General features: G+C 40.6%; 1 protein-coding gene across 1 annotated transcript in view; it reads left to right on the plus strand.

Moving 5' to 3' along the window:
- Positions 1–15966, plus strand: part of TRHDE (thyrotropin releasing hormone degrading enzyme) — a 222066-nt gene that overhangs the window by 169902 nt on the left and 36198 nt on the right. Inside the window, exons 11-12 of the mRNA XM_049792005.1 lie at positions 1544–1677; positions 1776–1831. Coding sequence (XP_049647962.1) covers positions 1544–1677; positions 1776–1831 — 190 coding nt within the window. The remainder of the gene's footprint in view (positions 1–1543; positions 1678–1775; positions 1832–15966) is intronic.

Raw genomic sequence — 15966 nt, forward strand, 5'->3', positions numbered from 1 at the left:
CAGATAACTAAATGGATGTAATAAGTATTTTAACTAAAACCAGGGGACTATTTTTTTTCTCAACTGTTTCTACAGAATAATTAAATTGAACTGGTGCAAGTCAGTTAGACAAAGCCTAAAAGAGCAATAACAAATGAATTGAATAGGCAACAACTGAGTTATTCTGGGCTTAATATTTCTAAGAAGTGTATTTTTAAGAGATTTTAATGATGCCAGAACTACCTAGGTGAGACGAGGACTTCCTTTTTTAATCCTGCAGCTTTTTATCTGAATTTGTGTGCATAATGCAACTCCATGAATGAAGTTAAACATATAATTAGGTGTCTTTAGGATTGGGGTCTTCCTGCTCTTTGTATTTTTTGCACCTTAATTATTTGATATTTGTGTGTTTGCTAGAGATATTTAGTCAAGGGAGAAGCATAACTTTCATCTGTAGCCCTAGTCATCTGTTATTTCCTCAGAAATTACTTTTTTGTAAGAAAGGCTGAAACAAATCAATTTCTTTAGTAAGTCTAGGTACTAGATAGTATATGTAAATTGTTAAGACCGTATTGTTAACTTTTTTCCCTATTTGTTACTTTCAGGGAATTCAAGCACACTAAACAATTCCCTGATGGAATTACATTTAAAACAAATTTTCTGTCTTTCTTTTTTTATTTTTAAAAATGCATGAGAAGACTGTTCCTTTTGTCAGCAGCGTACAAACTAATTTTATTATAGTAGAAAAAAATGTTGCTGAATTTTTAGTGAGTTCTGGTTCATGATCAGTTTTGTCAGAACAATTTACTAGATTGAAGGCTTTTTCAAGAGTCGTTGAAACCTGAGGCTTCATTCCATGATGATTCCTTCTATAGTGATAGAAGTGTGTGTTGTGAGTTCAGCCCGGTTTTGTTGTTGAAATCCCTAGTCCTGCAAATAGTTGTGGACTGCCTGACTGTACAAATACTGAAATAAATTTAGACTTTTCAGCCCCAAAGTGATTACTTAAGAAGAGGGGGAAGAGGAAGAACAGGTTAGTTGAGAGAAGGTTAATTGGTCTAGCTCTAAAGGGGAGCCTCTCAGTGGTTAGTAGCTAGAAGCTGTACATCTGGAAATACTTTAATTTAAAATCCAATATAAAAGCTTCATTGACTATATGCAGAAACACTTAAGAATTTAATTTTTTTTTAATCACAGGTTTAGTCTTCTGTCTGTAGCACATCCATTGAATTATTGGAGTTATGGTTCTAGAAAGCTATTTTAGCATGGCCAGAATCAGGGCACCAGGCTTAAAATGGACACCGCTCATATAAATACTATTTTCCAGAAAAAAACTACCCTTGGAGTTCTGCGTGGGTAAAAGGTCCCCATAGGAATGTCAGTTGGTGTCTCTCTACATCAGAACAGATAAAGGAAATTATTAATCCAACACAATGTTTTTGTTAGTCTTTGAATTAATTTTTCTGCCTTCATGGATATTTAAAGAAGGAGAGAATGTAATAGATAGGTCTTTAGAATTTTTAAATTTAAAACCAAGTCCCTTCCCATCTTGTTTTGTTTCCAGAACACCACAGAATTCCTGCTTTAGAAGAGGCAAGTTGGTTGCTGGGGAACATCAACCAGACTGGCTACTTTAGAGTTAATTATGATATTAGGAATTGGAGGCTGCTAATTAATCAGCTAACAAGGAACCATGAGGTAAGCTCCTCTTCTCATCCCTAAAATCCGCTTTGATAGGTGAACCTTCACTGTTTCATCACCCTAAATGGTTTAATTTTTGTGCTTGCCCCTCACAGGTTATCTCTGTCAGTAATCGAGCAGGCTTGATCGATGATGCATTCAATCTAGCCAGGTATGTTTTCCTGAAGATAATCTATCCTCATACACATTGCTGCAATAACTCATGCAATCATTAACTCGGCGGTTGAGTGTGTTTCAAAGTTAAATATGTTTCAAACACACTTTAGTTCTCCCCCCCCCCCCCCCCCCCCCTTTTTTTTTTGGCATGGCACATAAACATGGTCTGTAGCACATTCACTGCTCTTGATCAATAATAGCCATAGGGTATTTCCGAGTCTGGAGAGGTCTGATCAATTTTGCAGCAAGTTCAATTTAACACTTTGGAGATAAATAATCTCTTTCCTCTTTCTCTAATGAATGAGGGGGTTTTTTTTCTTTTGTTTCTCCCTAATGCCCTGCCTCTTCTTTTTTTATAACTGACCCTTGTGCTGTATTTAATTTGTGATGGAAGGCACCTTCAAGCTTCAGTAATTTTTTTTGCCCTGACTTGTACTGTTATATCATTTTTCCAATATCTTTCTTTTCATGTAATCTGCTAGAACAGACTCTTTTTCTGCATGATGCTTTTCATGCAGAATGGAAAATCAGAGCTCTGTTGAGTATTTCTGGAATTTATACAACATTTTGTGTTTTACTATGATCACAGTTAATAATTAACACATATGGTGCTGGTTAGGTGATGCCTTCTCTATGAATTGAGTCAATGGAATTGTCCCCATTTTGAAATCAGGACATCAATCTTTTGGTGGTGAAAGTGTAAAATGAGAGGAAAGTAGTTGAACATTTCAAACTTTTTGATTCTTGAGGTACCTGGGAACATTGCATCAGTAAAACACTGTGATGTCAAAGGCAGCGTGAAAAGAATTCCTGATTCTACTGGCTTTTCTGTTTGCTAGTGTATTTATAGCTATATTTGAGCGGGGGCTTGCAGGAATCGGCAGCGCTGAGGTACATTTCACTACAAACGGTCACCAGAGATGTTTGAGATTCAGGCACGGTGTCACACAGAAATTACGGCTCAGTGATGTTCCAGCATCACTGCCGTAAAACACAGTTGTGTGCCCTACCACTCTGTTCCTGCTGCCAGTGCTAGACTGAATATATGACATAAACTAGTGATTAGCCCTTACTTAACAGTCCAGAAATGTAGTAGGGCAGGAGGCTTCATGGGGAGAGAAGGAGTATCCATTTGCTTTTTGCATTGCCCTTCATTCTTGCCTTGTGGCATCTTCCCATTGGCAACAGTAACGGACTAGAAATAGGTCATCGCTTCAGACTTCAGTGGACCATGATTTGTGTACTCTCTGGCTAGCAGAATATTGCAGAGTATTCTGAAGTATCTAGGCTATTAGGAGAACTACTAAATGTTCAGTAATGTAACAGTCTGTTCCAGTTTTATTTGGTTTTGGCACCTCAGAGAAGTAGTGTGCAGTTCCGCAGAGTCAGTGTGTGTGGTGCTTTCTTCTTTTTCTATGCACTGAACACAGTCAGATGCGGCTAGACTTTCCTGAAAGTCTAGACACTGAAAAAAGCTGTTTTTTAAGCTGATTCTTGTAGGTGGGTGTTTTTGTTCTGAGTCAGTGCTGAGCCAGTGCTCTAGGATGTCTTGTTCACGAAGCATAAAGGCAAGGTCTTGATGAAAGGCCCAACCTACATCATCTGGCCAAGTTTTGTCTACCTAAAAACCACCCAGAGATTAAATGAGTAACGCATTCCCCACTTGCTTTCCAAAGCAGTTTTATGATGATACTGGATCCTGCTGCTTTTTCGGAGGTAACTATGCCAGAGCGCTGTGGAGTCTTTCACAAGATTTCACATTGTAAAAACTTGACTTTCTGTTGTTAACGATACGCTGCAGCGGACTGCTGCTGCATTTGCAACTCATGCACCGTGGAAAAAAAATAGTTGAGCTAAATATTTACAGTGTATACACCTGTGCATACATAGATATTACTTATGAGGAAATATTCTTCCAACAGGGATATATAGCTAGATTTCTGTTTCTTTAAAATCCCTCCACAGACTCCTGTCAGTAGTATTACCTTGAGTACGTGCCTTACAGGGCAGTCTGGGTGGAGGAGAGATCTGCGAGTTTCAGACAGTAGATTGATGCTCTGTATTTCAAGAGTAGCAATAAGATATGCAGACCTGGCTAAACTTGCCAGGTGGGGTATACTTTTTTGTTGGTCTTTTTTTACTTTATTATATGTCATCTTTCCTGTTAAAAAAACCCCAGTTATAGTGATGCTGAAGTTAGTCTAATTGGCTAGCTGACTGTATGGTACCTTTTTAAAAAAGAGTTTGGTATTTTTCTTTTTCATTTCCCCTCTCCCAGACAAAGAAAAACCAGGAATAGGCCTAATCCTTCCTCTGTTCCTTTATCACGAGTAGGACTAGAGAGGCACTAAGAGCCTGTTAGGAGTGTGCCGGGGGCAGGCCTTGACGGGAGAGCGCCTGAACTTCTGGGAGTACGAAAGCAGATGGAAAATCACACAGACCCTTCCAGTTTCCTCAAAAAGTCAGCGTTCAGAAGGCTGCCATCAACCCAAAAGCAGCTTAGCTTTGCCCCGCTTGGCTGCGAGGCGCAGTGCAGAAAGTCGCTTTGCTTTCTTTTGGAGTGGTACCATGGCTTGGATGTTCCCTGCCCCGTGGGTGCAGTGCCGATTCAGGCTCGTCTCCGATGCGGAGCGTGTGTTTCTCCCTGCCCATGTAATCTTACGTGATGGGGAGATTAAACACGTACGGTTGTCTCTGACTGTGACATGAGAAAAGGTGAGTAACCTTATTGACCAGGCATAGAGGTAGTAATTGGGAGTTTAGACCTGACTTTTGAGAAGACTGTCTGTTTTTAAGGGTAATTCAGTCCTCAGTTGTGGTCCCTAGTTGCACTGATGTGTTACCTGCTTTTCTACAGCTATAAACATACACATTTTGAGAGAGAGAACTGTGGAAAACATACTTTTATTTTAATCCCTAGCTATTATTTTCAGTGATAAAATAATGCAAAAATGAAAACATAACTTCTTAAATTCATGGTGGTCCTTTTTAAAAGAATTTCTAACATAAACAGTTCTTCTTACTGTACTGATGAGACTGTATTTCTTCAAAATACCCCGTCCTCCTTAGAAACTTCTGAAGTACTCCCTAGTGTGTTGTTGAACTTGATACAGATAATGTCCATTCCACACCAAAAGGGTGTGACTCAATTTTTGCACTGTCCTAATATGATATTTCTGTGTAGTTTTACTGCTAATTGATTTTGTTTGTGGAACAAGTACAGGTCTTTAGTAAAATTTAATAACATTTAGATCTGGAGAAAATGAAAATATTGCTCATATAAATTATTTTGGAGCACTACATTTTATTTTATTTTTTAAAAAGGTGTCTTTGAATTCATTCCTGCAGTAAGCTTATTATCCTTTTACTGTCCAGCATAATGATTTCTCAAAAACAAACAACATAAATGAATTGTTACCTCCAAGGAATATTTTAAGCTCTATACCTTTAATTTCATAAAGTTTTGCCCATTTTATATGGAAATATATTCCTCCTTCTTCCTTCTTGGTGTATTTTGGTTCCATAAAATTAATCAAGCAGAGTTGAATTGAACAATAACAATAAAAGAAAGCTACAGCTTGCCCACTCTGTTTGAATTCTTGCAAGCTTGTTTGTTTTTCAGATTTTTAAGCGTAATTCTGTTCTCAGCTGTAGTACATGCACACACCCTGAGGATCTGGAGAGCTGTAGCCTTGGCAGTAACATAGCTTATGGAAATACATGCCCCAAATTCTTGAGCAAGAATAGCAGCTTGGCACTCTCTCTTCCCTTCTTCTTGAAGATCCTTTATCTTTTGGGGATGTTTTGTATGAAATTTCAGTACAATTTGAAAATATGTTGATTGTAGTAAATGGGATGTGTTGACTGACAAAGCTGAGAGAAGACAAATAGGTCTGCGGTTCTCTTCTAAGCTTAAACCGAGCAGAGGGCAGGTCAGATGGTGCCAGTAAGTGTCACAGGAAATAACAAACATCCTACCGTGTCTTAAGAGTGCGAGTAGTGTTGTCGGCTTCTCCCGTCTTCCTCTTCCCTTAGGATAAGGGGTCAGTTAGTGAGTATGGGAGGTGGGATGCATCCCACTTTAGGCATCCCAAAGGTAGACCTGCAAACCTGAGCTTGGCACCTTGCTGTGCACTGACAGTTAATGGACAGAAACGTGCACCTGACCTCTCAAAGCCACTTAACCACATAGGAGCCACTTAACCACCCTCCTGGAGCACAAGTCTGATGAGGAGCGGCTGAGGGAGCTGGGGCTGTTTAGTCTGGAGAAAAGGAGGCTGAGGGGAGACCTTACCTCTTTCTACAACTGCCTGAAAGGAGGTTGTAGTGAGGTGGGTGCTGGTCTCTTCTGCCAGGTGGCTGGAGATAGGGCAAGAGGAAATGGCCTCAAGTTGCAGCAAGGGAGGTTTAGGTTGGATATTAGGAAAAATTTCTTTACTGAGAGGGTTGTCAGACATTGGAATAGGCTGCCCAGGGAAGCGGTTGAGTCACCATCCCTGGAGGTATTCAAAAAGCGCGTAGACAAGGCACTTCAGGACATGGTTTAGTGGGCACGGCTGATGGTTGGACTCGATGATCTTGAAGGTCTTTTCCAACCTAAATGATTCTGTGATTCTATGATTCTATTCTATGGTTCTAATGTCAGGAGTGTTGTGTCACCCCTAGTTCTTCTTTGCTGGGTTATAAATCTTCATATTCATTTCCCCTCATTAGACTCGTTGACTTAACCCAATATTATGTCAAAGGAAAAGGTCTGGTTTGTATTCAGTGTTAATTGGTGTTGGATCAGATGTGTCTGTGGATACCTATTTTACTGTCATCTAAAATAGTTATTGTTCTTTCCAGTTCTGGAAGAATCCATCAGTTTTGTCTCTTGAAACCTAATGTGTGCCTCATACCCCTTTGATCCTGCCTGCACCGTAGTCAGCTCACCACGTTAAGGTGACGGGTCCTTGGTTTGCATGCCAGTTGCTCAGGAAACTGGTTTTTTTGATGCTGACAGTCTGTCTTGCTGTCGATTAATATCTTGTCTTCTGTTCTGCAGTTGAAGAGATAGTGGTGGAGTTCCTTGGATACTGATTTTCCTGACGGTTCCCTTTCGGGTGGGTCATAGGCCCAGTGACAGCGAAGGGCATGTCAAGACTACCCTGCTTGGTCACACATTAACAAAGGCCAAAGATAAAACGTGACTGTAGTTTTTGCATATTTCTTAGCGGCATTTCTTTGATGTTCATCAGAAGCTTTTTCTTAACTGGATTCATGAGAAAGCATGAAGCGGTGTTGTTAAATAATTGTTCTTCTGCTCCAGGGGTGGATGGCCCTGTTGGAATGCTGTCCATTTCCTTTCAGAGATGAGGGGGAGAGTGAGCTATAGTCTCTTCAGATGAAGGTTTTTTTAGGCCAGAAAAGCCTGTCCCTGTAGACTTCACAAATATAGGGACCTGTGTCAGAAATGAGCAATGACAAAAAATTATACCTTCACAATTATCTGTGAACTAAGCGACTTCCCTGCTGCAGATGGCCTTCATGAGAGTTCCTCCTTCTCAGAATTTCATTCACCAGACCAAAATCAGGAACCTGGTGCAGACATATGATGAGTTATGATGATTGTTTTCCTGCCATTAATCAGTTCTTCTTGGCTTGCTTCTTTCCAAGCTGTGAGTTCTGCTGACTCTAGAAAACCAAAGTCTGAGGGTAAGGGAAAAGGCAGTGCCTAGCTGCCTTTCAATATATAAATCCAGATTCTCTCCCCTGACACAAATTAATCTTTAACAGCTGGTGCATTTGACTCCAAGGTTGATTCCAGAAGTAAAATACCAAAGCTAATGCTCACTCCAGATGACCTTCTCACCAACTTGAAAAGAGAAATTCATTTAAAAAGTAAGTCTCAGTTAACCAAGTATAGCCTTTGGGATCTGGAAGATCATGTCTTTAGGACCCCTTGTTTTATTTCTTTCTTTTAAAAAAAAAAGCCAACAAATCAAAGCCAACCCTCTCCTTATTCGTTAAGCTAATTCCTGGATGTGAAGTATTGCCACTCAGGCAAAAACATCTCATCCATTGAGCTATCTGAGGCAGCACCAACCCCCATAATGATTAGGTGATCTTACTTCTGGGAACCAAGAGTTATCTTGTAACTAAGCCTCTAGTTTATACGCTTCCATATAAAATCCAGAATTATTACTGCTAAATTGGAAGAATGTTTTCTTGAAGTTTCCAGTGGAAATACGTGCATACCAAAACTAAACTGTGGAGTTGGAGTGATCTTCTATGTTTTTTCCTTCTCCAGAGATTAAGATTTCATTTGTTGTAGCATTTGAAGTCTTCCAACATATCTGGGCTAATTCCTTCATGTTACACTTGTTTGTGTTACTTGAAGTCCTATTCAGTGTAATGTCAGGAAAAGTCAAGGCAGTTGATGGCCCATTTAATATTTTGGGGCTGGATAATAAGTAGGTGACAAGGGTAGAAGTTTTCATCTAGCCCAGTTAACGTACTTCAAAATGTTTCAAAATCTCAACAGCCACATCCAGGGTTGTTGACCTTGTTGTGCTTGGGTATTCATAAACAATCATATAGGGTCCATTTAAATGAATAAACTGCAGTTTAACTCCAGCCTTCATTATTACTCCTGATCGCATTTGCTGATAGTTCAACACAGAGGCAAACAACAGATTTGTTAAGCAGGTCCCTTAATTAGTGCCTCTGAGTACCAGCTAAGGGAGGGAGTATTAGATCGATAGTTTGTTATCACGCTTGATTAATGGTGGTATAGATTTACTATTTTAATAAATGAGGCCTCATCTAAATTATTTCAGCAGATGCCATAGTAACTCTCTTTCACTGTCAGGCAAATTTTGGTGATGGTTCACCAGCAATTGATTTAGATATGGCTTCCTACAAAAGTTGTTGGATTTCCTTTGACATAAATACTCCCTCAATGGGCCGGAGCAGCTGCGCCTTTTTAGAGAAAATAGAAAGCTGCAAATATTTTAAGGTAGCCATCATCCATTCCATATGCTGCATGTCAGTCCATATGTTCTGTGGCATCTCACAGCCTTGATACCAGCTTTACGTGGAGATACACATTTCAGCTAACGTTTGCATATGTTCGTACAAAAAGGATCAAAGCGATTGTTGAGAGTAATCACACTAGAAGTCAGTTCTGCTTTTGTAGTATGTATCATGCATGAATCTGATCCTCTTGCGTAGCTAAGAGCAGTAAAGCAAATTGTACAGCATATTCCAGGGAAGTGCCAGTGCTGCAAGAGCATCCTGGACAATAGAAAAACCTGCTGAGAGCCAGGGAAGAAGTAGGAGAAAACTCTTCAGCACGTACAAAACAGAAACTGTAGATCTGAGTTCTCTGCAGAGTGTTCAGTGCAGGGGGTAGGTCTTGGTCTGGCTTACATCTGTCCTGTAGAAGTGGGTGATGTTATTAATCCACATCCCTACAAAATTTGTCTATGCTTCAATTATTTCTGGTACATCCGAGTTATTATAGCGGTAATTGTTTTATCCCGTAAACGACATTAACTCTATTCTTAGCCGAACCCGGAATAAACTGTCAGGAAAACATGACTCTGGTTTCAAGGGAGTGAAAGAATTATTTTTAGCTAAAGGTTGTTAGCCTGTTTTCTTTTCATCCATGGTCTTGGTCTGTTCCAGTTCAAGCTGGTCTCTGAACTCAGCGTGGTATGGATGTATCCATGTTGCAGTGCAGATGCCAGGGACTGCTCTGTAATGACAGGGGAGGGGAACAGTCTGTGAAATTTGTTTTGGGAACCTTAAGTAAACCAGGTCTGAGTTACATTTCAAGAGAACACGTCACTTGGAGTTTGAGGTTAAACAGGAGGAGGAGAGTGGCATGAGTGGAGCTTGCTGAAGTTGCTTCTTGGCAACTCTGAGTATTGGAAAGGGGGCTGAGAGGTGCAAATACGGCTTCAGGAATCTGTGTGTTGGTGGGGCAGGGGGAGGTCTTCATCCAGCCTCACAACCTTTGCCATTCTGTGGGGGCCCTATCCTCTCCTACCTAGCATACGGCTGTTCCCTGTGCCTCCCTCTCATCTACAGACACCTTTTTCTTCCCCACAGCTGCCTGGCCAGCCCTTTTCCCCACCTCCCTCACCTGTCCTCTCACAATAAGCAGCTTTTTTTCCTACTTACCCTTATCCCAGAACCCCCTTACTTGTCTTTCAGAGGGTCTGGTAGGACTAGTATGCTACTACCTTGGTCAAGGTAGCAGCAATGAGCCACCCTGAGAGGCTGGAGGTGCTGCTCTAAACACCCCGTCCTTTCCCAACATCAACAAAGGATGGATGAATGAAAGGCAAGAACCAGCTTTTCTAGCTAGAAAGGGCAGTGCTGATGCCTCATCGGCATGAACAAAATAGCCTGCCACCTTAGTAGCAGTCTGACTGCTTTGCCTGCTCTTTTGACCTGACTGCACCATTGCTTCTCCAAAACGATCCTACTTTTTGGGCTCAACTGATTGCTGTGTCTTTGCCAGTGCACGCTCTGTCTGCTTGGCAGAACATACTGCCAGGGTGAACTTTTGAATTCAAAGTGCAGATTATACTTTCAGGTTTTTTGGTCTTCATTTGCTGATTTTATAAAGCAGGTTTTTTACTGTAGACTAAGATCCCTTCATTTGATAAAATTTAAGAGGAGTCTTGGGAATCAGTGTTGTGTTAGTTTAGCTCCTTCCTGTCTGGCTAGAAGTGGGTTTTCCTCCACCCAGAAATCAAGCAGTGTATGACAGTAAGGACCCTGTTCCGACTAAGGCACTGCACAGGGACTAGAGAAACCTGGGATGCTGTTTCTGCTGTGGACTTCCTAGGTGATCTTGGTAAAATCACTTAAACTGCTTGTGTCTGGTTTCTATCTGTAAAATGGAGATAAGAGAGTAGGTGAGAGTTTAGGAGAATTTAAGAGAGTCTTTTATTATAAATATGTTTATAGGGAATTGCATTTACAGAAATAATATCCAATTCTGTAGATATTCTGGCAAACAAAATTCAGATTGCATGTGTATTTTCAAGATCAGTCTTCTGTGCTTTCCATGTGAATTTTCTAGCTTTTAAACACATATTTCATTTGGCTGACTGATATGCAAATTATAAACATTAGAACAGGAAAAGAGAGATATGAAAAAGTACTGTGCATAATAATAAACAAACTCAATTTTGAATTTGCTCAAACATGCTCTCATAGATACCATTACCCGTTGACAAGGAATAGAAGGGCTGTTTCATTCTACCCTTCCCAAGAAAATCATCAGGAAAGAAAATAAGACTTTTAATAATTGAGTCATCTGGAATTGACATCTATTAGCCTCTGAAATACATTCAAATTTCTTTAGTTAATTTAAGTGTGTGAATGACATATTTCTCAAAAATCAGGGTTGCATGATGATGAAAAACATGGCATACCTCACTTACGGCTTAGTCTTAATTTTCAGCAGTAAGATTATTCCTTTTCATCTTGCCTTACTCTTTTTTAATTCTTTTTTTTTCATATGGTGAAGAAGAGGAAAGGAGAGATATTGAACTCCAGTTTAAAGGAATTTTTGTTGCATTCTTACAAACACAGGGGGCTTTAAGTTTGGGGTTTTTTTTTCTGTTTTCAACAAAGCTGATTAATTCAGATTAATATTAGCCTTTACTTATGTGGCAGCTCTAAAGCTGTGCAAGATAATTTAAGCCAGTGATACCCTGATAATTACACTGAATTTGAACTATTCTTTGTAGGATGCTTCAAATGCTCTTGCGTGGAGTTGAATGTCATTTGAAGAGTCCTCAAATACTTTGCGTGTAAGAAAACATAATATTAAGCAGGCTTCCCTTAAAACTGTCATACTCTCTGAATCCTTTGATGTTGGAGAGATTGAATGCTGATTAAATTTAGTACTTAAAATGAACTTGTAAGCCAAATATTGCTGTTGTATTTATCGAAGAGCAGATGTGCACTCCTGTCCAGTTTATGTGGAAGTCCATAGCTGGTACAAATCAGGATGCCTCCATTAAGTCACTTTGGATGTTTTAGAAAAACAGAGTCCTTCTCTGCTCCTAAGGCAGCCCAACCCTGGGAGTGGAAGATGAGGTAGATCATTCTTTGGTGCTGGAGATCACAGGGCCTTTTTTACAGGTTGCCCATTAGTTTTCTATGAGAAAACATTCTTTCTCCAGCTTCCCTTGTTGAACGTGGATACCAGGAATCACAAGTTTTTAATCTTAGACTTTCCAGTCTTTCAGGAGTTGCAGGTGAAATCCGTGACTACAAGAGCTAGTTTCCCCTGTTCCACGGGTTGCCTTGCCCAAAGCTTTTTTTTATGTGTCAGGGTTCAACATACCTTGTTTTACTCAGCTGCCAAAGAACTGCTGTTAAAGCACTGTGGGAAAGAATATCCTGAATATATCAGTAGGGGCACCGGTCTGTGGTAGGTCCAGAAGAAATGAATAGGGTTAGAAAAAGCCAAGTACAGTAAAATGTGAATGTTCATTGGCACCAAGTTTCTCTGTGAATTATTTTAATCCACACACTTGACTTTAAAGGTAAAAGAATGGATTAATGAACAAGAATTCTAACTTATTTTAAACTGTCCCTTTATGGGTTAATGAATATAGTCTAATTATTCATCTATTGCACATGCACAGAAACAGAACTGAAGTTATTCTGAGTTGCCCATCTATGTTCTGAAGAACTGCGGTTTCCCCCTTCAAAATTACCCAGACAAAAAGCTGGTCGTGTTTTACATTGTTCATAAGAAACAGACGATGCGGGGTGAGTTTTAAACCAGCAGCAAGTAAATCACCTCATTTCCATTGTTTCAACAATGCAGACCAGTTTGCTGCCAGCTTGGATTTTCTAATTTTGATTTAAACACATGACTTATAATGACTTTGTTGGGTGGTGGGACTAAGGGATTTATGGTGCACTTGTATGTGGGACTCTCATCACTGTACGGCAACCCTGTCGTTTTTCTGACAGAGTCTGTTTGACTGGTGCTGGATTTATGATAGAAATAATTCAGAACAGAGTAATAATTTTCCCTTGGCAATTACACTACCATTTGGTACTTTGTCCCTAAGGGGAAAATGAATGTGCTGGGATCTGTCCATAAGTTCAGCGGCTCAGTGTAAAGAACAAATCAAGGTCAGAATGCAGCTGAATGCACACTGATGTTTCATAATATAATCTAGATCTCCTGCTTTTATCTGACTCATTAAAAGCTCATGTAATTTAAAGATTATTTTTGATTGCTGCGAGATTTTTAGTGGGAATTCTTTGTGAGGGATATTTCATTACCACGTTCAGTACTTTCTTTTTCTGTTCATTGCCTCTTTTCTCTGTAGCAATGGCCACCCTAGCAATTTTTTCAGTGTAAGCAGGATAGTACCTTGCTAAGGGTTGGTGCTTGTGATATTATATAAATGTCATAAGCCACTTATATATATATCTTTTGAAAGGTATTTTTCCACCTCTGCCCTTGTCGTAAAAATGGGATATCACCTTTTCACCACAGTTTGTCAGCAGCTTCTTTAGGCATGAAAAACCTGCTGGAGCAGGATGTTTGTCTGGAGGTAATTTGTCTAATAACTAAAACAGATCTCTTTGCTGGTCTGTGTTCCTGTTCTCCTGTTCTCCACTTTAGTTCAGCAGGCAATGCTGAAATTAGGAACATAGATGATAAGACAAACCCCATGTGGTGCTGTGTTTCTAACACACCCTAAAGTTCTCATGTGTAACAGTGACTACAGAATGATTGACATGCTGATAAACTGATGGGTAAGGGCAGTAATATAAAAAGTGATAGAACAACGAAGCACCTCAATTGTGATCTTTTTGGTTAAATTTTGCCTCTGTAGTCATGTTTTTTAAGTGATTCAGTACGGAGAAGGCTGGCTTAGAGATGGCTTGTAGAGGCTCTGTTTAAAGTCTGGGCTCCCTTCTGTGTGCCCAGGGATGTTGTTGTGGTTTAACCCCAGCCGGCAGCTCGGCCCCACACAGCTCACTGCCCCCGGCTGGAGTGGGGGGGAGAATAGGAAGGGGAGAAGTGAGAAAACAACTGATGGGCAGCGATAAAGGCAGTGTAATAGGTAAAGCAAAAGCCACGCATGCAAGTAAAGCAAACCAAGGAATTCATTCCCCACTCCCCACGGGCAGGCGGGTGTTCAGCCATCTCCAGGACAGCAGGGCTCCATCAAATGTAATGGTGACTTGGGAAGACAAACACCATCGCTCCCAACATCCCCCCCCCTTCCTTCTTCTTCCCCCAGCTTTATGTGCTGAGCATGACGTCCTATGGGCTGGAATGTCCCTTGGGTCAGTTGGGGTCAGCTGTCCCGGCTGTGTCCCCTCCCAAATCCTTGTGCCCCCCCCCCAGCCTGCTCGCTGGTGGGGTGGGGGGAGAAGCAGAAAAGACCTCGACTCTGTGCGAGCACTGCCCAGCAATAACTAAAGCATCCCTGTGTTATCAACGCTGTTTCCAGCAGAAATCCAAAACATAGCCCCATACCAGCTACTAGGAAGAAAATTAACTCTATCCCAGCCAAAACCAGCACAGTTGTCAATCAAAGCCCTCTAATCTAGAATGCAATAAAGAGGGACCCCTGCTTTTTGTAGTTTGTACTGAAGGTACATGAACAACAGGTCATTTTAGGACATGAAATGGATCTGTTGGTACTCTTCTGTGAATATTTACAGGGCAAAAGACCAGAGTTATAATATTCTTATTATCGTGCCTCTGAGAAGTACTGAAATTCTAGTGTTCTAGGATATCCATCGCTAGAGGCCTATATAAAGAAAACTGGACACATTTCTGTCAGGAATGGCATTAGTATGAATCTACTTTGGGTAGGAGAGACTAGATCAAGTTCTTAAGGTGGCTTCCAGCCTTTTCATTCCAGATGCTATAGGTGAAGTTTTGTAAAATTTATAACCAGCACTTGAGAGAAATGCTTAACCTGAATATCAGCTCGCATTCAGCCACTGTTTATGAGTCAACGATGTTTGATTTCACTATTTTATCTGTTAAGATACTTGCCAAGACTATCCCAGATTCCTCTGCAGAATTTTTTTGCTTGTAGGTACGTGCTCACTCAGGTGGCTATATATTTCAGTATAGCCCATAATCAGTAATTCCCCTGGTGACACACAATATTTCAATTTTCCTCTGAGATGGCTAAGCTGGAAAAGAACCTTGTCTCTGAGGCCTGGCTCTCATGCATTTGGAATTTGGCTGGCAATATCTGATGGTACTTTTGCTGGACTTTCAGGATAGCAATACAATTGATGGCTAAAAAGACACAAGAAAAATAAGGATTTCCTTATTTTTCTTCTGATCTTCCAGTGACATTGTTGGAAGAGAGAGTGATAAGTCAAGCTGCATGTGTAGAGCATGTACTTAACTTAGGTTACGCTCTGTAGTGCCTTTGAGTAAATATTTCCAGACAGTTATATGACAGGGAAATTACGTATTTCCCTTTGATGGGAAGTTTGCTACTGTTACTTCTCTTATTATTGTAATGATAATTGTTAAATATTTCTGTTTAACATTTCTACGGGTCTGTGTTTTTCCATCAGAGTTCACAGAGATACTCAGAACAGACTCATTCTGTGTTCTGCCTTCCTTCTTTCCTCATCTTGGTTATTATCCTGCTCCACAAATGACACAAGTAATTTCAATTAGCAGTTGTCAGCCAGCTGGTGGTGTACGCTTGTCACAAGTCCTGTGACACTCCAGAGTCTTTGACCCTTCCTTCCTACTTTGCTGGATGCAAAAATGTTGCTTTTGCTGACCAGATCCTGTGTAACCATCTTTGAACCGAGTTCTTCCAGGCTAGTGAAGGAGAATCCTAGAAGCGCGCCAGCACCCCTTGGCTGGTGGGCGAGTTTGCCGCTGTTCAAGTGAGCCGGTGCATCTTGCTGGATGCCGTATCCCCTGGGAAAGAGGAGTCTTGTAATAGCTCTTAGTGCTAGACAAGCTTTTAGTGTAAAGTAAAAGAATACGGTTGTACTAAAACACAAAGCTTAAGAAACCAGCTGCTGTGCTTTGTGAAGATGCAGAACATTAGAGCGTAGCTCACTGCACAGTCATGCTGCTTTGGCTAGTTTCTGTCTTCTGCTGCC

This window comes from Accipiter gentilis, chromosome 34, assembly GCF_929443795.1.
Source record: "Accipiter gentilis chromosome 34, bAccGen1.1, whole genome shotgun sequence".
NCBI lineage: Eukaryota > Metazoa > Chordata > Aves > Accipitriformes > Accipitridae > Astur > Astur gentilis.